We start from the raw sequence: 4,820 nt of genomic DNA, 5'->3' as shown, positions 1-4,820 counted from the left end.
GGATGGCTCCCATCCCTGCCTCTTGGTCACAGCCTTTCCCTTGAGGTGCTGCTTGCTTCCAGGCAGCAGCCAGGGCTGGAGGGAGGGGAACGTCCCCTCCAGATGCATGGAGAGGTCCCAGCTCTGCCCCTGCATCCTCGTTCCCTGCTCCAGCAGGAGCATCCGCAGGCACTGGGGTTCTGCAGCCCCATTCCATAGGCAATTCCCATGTGGAAAAGGGGCTTGGGAACACCATGGAGAGGGCAGAGAACCCTTTGTGTCCCCCCCAGGCCATGCTCCGGGGGGGAATCCTGCAGTGCACAAGGAGCAGGGATAGGGAAAGCGGTGGCATTCCAAGCACTCGGAATTCCACCCCCCCCACCCCGCTCAGCTCTGCAGGGTCCGGATGGGCTCAGCTCCCTTGGCTCCTCTTCCCATTCCGGCTTCCCTTGGGAATGGATGCTGGTTCTGCCCCATCCCTGCGGCACGAGGGCTGCCCTCGGCGATGGGCTCTGGGGGGCTCTTCCTTGTGTCCCTTCCCAAATCCAGCTTTCCTTTGCCTCCCGTAGTTCCCGGATGAGACCCTCCGGAGCGGGGAGCTGCTCAACATGATCGTGGCCGTCATCGACTCCTTCCAGGTCCGTGCTTGTCCCTTCCATTCCCAAGAGCTGGAAGCGTGGAATCACCCATCCATAGGGATGCGCCCGCGCTCCTTTCCTCCTCCTGCCCCCTTCTTGAGCGAGGCCAAGCTGATCCCTGCACCTCATTCCCATAGGGATTGACACCCCAAGCCTATCTCTTCACCTCATTCCCATAGGGATTGACACCCCAAGCCAATCTCTTCACCTCATTCCCATAGGGATTGGCACCTCAAGGCAATCTCTGCACCTCATTCCCATAGGGATTGGCACCCCAAGCCAATCTCTGCACCTCATTCCCATAGGGTTTGGCACCCCAAGCCAATCTCTGCACCTCGTTCCCATAGGGATTGGCTCCTCAAGCCAATCTCTGCACCTCATTCCCATAGGGATTGGCTCCTCAAGCTGATCTCTGCACCTCATTCCCATAGGGATTGACACCCCAAGCCAATCTCTGCACCTCATTCCCATAGGGATTGGCACCCCAAGCCAATCTCCCACCTCATTCCCATAGGGATTGGCTCCTCAAGCTGATCTCTGCACCTCATTCCCATAGGGATTGGCTCCTCAAGCTGATCTCTGCACCTCATTCCCATAGGGATTGGCACCCCAAGCCAATCTCTGCACCTCATTCCCATAGGGATTGGCTCCTCAAGCTGATCCCTGCACCTCATTCCCATAGGGATTGGCAGCCCAAGCCAATCTCTGCACCTCATTCCCATAGGGATTGGCTCCTCAAGCCGATCCCTGCACCTCATTCCCATAGGGATTGGCTCCTCAAGCCAATCTCTGCACCTCTTTCCCATAGGGATTGGCTCCTCAAGCCGATCCCTGCACCTCATTCCCATAGGGATTGGCTCCTCAAGCCAATCTCTGCACCTCATTCCCATAGGGATTGGCTCCTCAAGCTGATCTCTGCACCTCATTCCCATAGGGATTGGCACCCCAAGCCAATCTCTGCACCTCATTCCCATAGGGATTGAGTCCTCAAGCCGATCTCTGCACCTCATTCCCATAGGGATTGAGTCCTCAAGCTGATCTCTGCACCTCATTCCCATAGGGATTGGCTCCTCAAGCCGATCTCTGCACCTCATTCCCATAGGGATTGGCACCCCAAGCCAATCTCCCACCTCATTCCCATAGGGATTGGCTCCTCAAGCCGATCTCTGCACCTCATTCCCATAGGGAGGCTGAGCCCAAGCCGCTGCATCCCGGCATCATTCCAGGAGGGAATCAGTGCCTTTGCAGCCAATCCATCACCACCAGGCTCCCTCCTAGCCCCCTTGAGGCAGGTTTATGGGGGGCAGCAGCAGCAGCAAGCCCGGGCAGGAGGTGCTGAGCCCCGATGGGCGCAGGCAGGATGCAGGCAGCGCATTCCCATCTCCTGGTGGGATGCTCTGCAGCCTCCCCCCTCCTTCCCTTTGGGAGATGGATCCCTATGGAATAGCTGAGCTGCCCGCAGCAAGCCAGGAATAGCAGGGCAGGAATGCTCCGCCGTCTGCTGATGTGCTGATAACCCTTGAACCGCCCTCATTTCTCCATCATTCCTGGGCTGTTCCTGCTATTCCCAGCCTGGAACGCCGCTCCTTGGAGCCAGAGCTGGGTACAGGAAGGGTTGGAGCCCTGATGCCCTGACCCCCCCCTTCATGCCCAGCCCCTCACTTCCCTCCCTCCCTCCCCTGCTCCAGGATTTGTTATTCCCACCAGAGCTCCATGGGTTTCCTCTCCCCTCCTTCGTTCCTTCCTGTTATTCTTCCTGGCTCCTTGGCCCCTGTGCCCAACGCCATGGGGCAGAGCTATGGGGCAGAGCCATGGGGCTCTATGAGCTTCCAGCACCCCATGCTCTGAGCGAGGCTGAGGAGCAGGGAGGGATGGAGCTGGGAGCCCAAGGGGGGGGCACAAGCAGGGAACGGCGCTCCCCTCCCTGCATTCCATGGGATGCAGGGATGCAGGGATGGGTCAGTGCCGTCTCCATCACCCCTCTGGCAGGTTCAAGCCCTTCCCCTTGGCCCCATCATTAGGATGATGTGGATGCATCAATGGAGCCGCAGCTTCCCTCTTGCTCTCCAGCCTTATCCCATGGGAAGGTTTTCCCCCCCCCAATCCCCGTTTGTCTCCGTTTCCCAGTTGCAGGAGCTGGTTTGCCACGTGATGATGGGCAACCTGGTCATGTTCCGCAAGGATTCCGTGCTCAACATCCTCAGTGAGTAGCTCCGGAGCATCCCATGCTGCAGAGACCCCCACACCCCCCCACCAACCCCACATCCACCCTTTCTATCCCTATCCAACCATACCGGGGCAGCCTCTTCCCCAGTGCATTGGGATGGGATGGGATGGGAGAGGTTGGGACCCTGTTGGATGCCACCCCCCCCCTCACCCTGCTTGTTGTGGCCCTTGGACCATTCCTCTTAAGCCCCTCGGATGGAGCCCACTGCACCTGGTACCTGCAGTCACTGCCCCCCCCCCCCAGCATCCCCACTCTTGAGCAGGATTTGGCCTCCCCCTCGCACCCATCACGGGGTGGAAAAGCCCCCCCCAACCCCAAAGCCTCCCATTCCCTCCTCCATGCTGGTCCTGATGGGTGCCCTCATTGTGCTGTGCCCCCCCCCTCTCCTCCCTATAGTTCAGAGCCTGGACTGGGAGACCTTTGAGCAGTACTGCACGTGGCAGCTCTTCCTGGCACACAGCATCCCCCTGGAGACCATCATCCCCATCCTGCAGCACCTCAAGTACAAAGGTGAGCTCAGCCCCTGCGTGCAGGATGGGACCACCAGGAGCTCGTCACCGAGCATCTCCTCTCGTTGCAGACCACCCCGAGGCCTTGTCCTGCCTGTTGCTGCAGCTGAGGAGGGAGAAGTAAGTGCTGTGTGATGCTTGGGGTGTGTGTGTGGGTGTGTGTGTGGAGGCTTGGGCAGCATCAGTGGGGCAGGGCCATGGGGATGCCCCCCCTACCCCCGCTCCCCCCCCCCCCAAGCTTGAATCCTTTAGGATTCAGGTTGGAAAACCCCTCCTCCTGCTGCTCCCCCCATTGCTCTGTCCTGGCTCCCATTCCCTACCATAGGGCAGCATCCCCTGCCTCCTGCAGGGCATGGAGCTGGCTTCCCCTCCCTGCGGGGCTGGATTGGTCACATCCTGCACTGCAGAGCATCATTCAGCTCAGCTCATCCCAGCTCCAAGCAGCCTTAGTGGAAAAGCTTGGGATGGGGGTGCTGGGATAAGGGATGGAATGGGGATGACTGGGCAGGGAGCTCCGCATCCTCCCTCCCTCCCTGCTCCGGTCCCCACAGGCCCAGCGAGGAGATGGTGAAGATGGTGCTGAGCCGGCCCTGCCACCCCGACGACCAGTTCACCACGAGCATCCTGCGGCACTGGTGCATCAAACACGACGACCTCCTGGCCGAGCACATCAAATCCCTGCTCATCAAGAACAACAGCCTGCCCCGGAAGAGGCAGAGGTGTGGGGCTGGGGCGGGCACCCTCTGACACCCCCCACCCCTGTGCCCTTTGTGTCCCCTTTGTGTGTCCCATTGGGATCCCAGGAACCAAGCAGGTCCCAGTGCTGAAACCCCTCTTGGTACCTGTTGAGCATCTTGCTCTTGGTACCCAGAGCATCTCCTGGTGCCCAGAGCATCTCCTGGTACCCAGAGCATCTCCTGGTACCCAGAGCATCTCCTGCTGCCCAGAGCATCTCCTGGTGCCCAGAACATCTGGTACCCAGAGCATCTCCTGGTACCCAGAGCATCTTCTGGTGTCCAGAGCATCTTCTGGTACCCAGAGCATCTCCTGGTGCCCAGAGCATCTCCTGGTACCCAGAACATCTCCTGGTGCCCAGAGCATCTCCTGGTACCCAGAGCATCTTCTGGTGTCCAGAGCATCTTCTGGTACCCAGAGCATCTCCTGGTGCCCAGAGCATCTCCTGGTACCCAGAGCATCTCCTGGTGCCCAGAGCATCTCCTGGTACCCAGAGCATCTCCTGGTGCCCAGAGCATCTCCTGGTACCCAGAGCATCTCCTGGTACCCAGAGCATCTCCTGCTGCCCAGAGCATCTCCTGGTGCCCAGAACATCTGGTACCCAGAGCATCTCCTGGTACCCAGAGCATCTTCTGGTGTCCAGAGCATCTTCTGGTACCCAGAACATCTGGTACTCAGAGCATCTCCTGGTACTCAGAGCATCTCCTGGTACCCAGAGCATCTTCTGGTACC

The 4,820-nt window shown here is 59.5% G+C and overlaps 1 protein-coding gene across 1 annotated transcript; it reads left to right on the top strand.

Annotated features, from left to right (window-relative positions):
• Positions 1–496: 496 nt before the first annotated feature.
• On the top strand, positions 497–4,101 carry LOC130602203 (integrator complex subunit 3-like). The gene is made up of 5 exons (XM_057414832.1): positions 497–617; positions 2,745–2,820; positions 3,241–3,354; positions 3,425–3,473; positions 3,905–4,101. Exons 1-5 carry the CDS (start codon positions 588–590, stop codon positions 4,098–4,100), a joined length of 465 nt encoding a protein of 154 aa, XP_057270815.1. The 5' UTR covers positions 497–587; the 3' UTR covers position 4,101.
• The last annotated feature ends 719 nt before the right edge of the window (positions 4,102–4,820 follow it).

This window comes from Pezoporus wallicus, unplaced genomic scaffold, assembly GCF_028554395.1.
Source record: "Pezoporus wallicus isolate ANWC-B61680 ecotype Strahan unplaced genomic scaffold, APGP_CSIRO_Pwel_v1 contig_14328, whole genome shotgun sequence".
Lineage (NCBI taxonomy): Eukaryota > Metazoa > Chordata > Aves > Psittaciformes > Psittacidae > Pezoporus > Pezoporus wallicus.
Note: the sequence above shows the minus strand (reverse complement) of the source record. Positions and strands in the feature narration are given on the sequence as shown.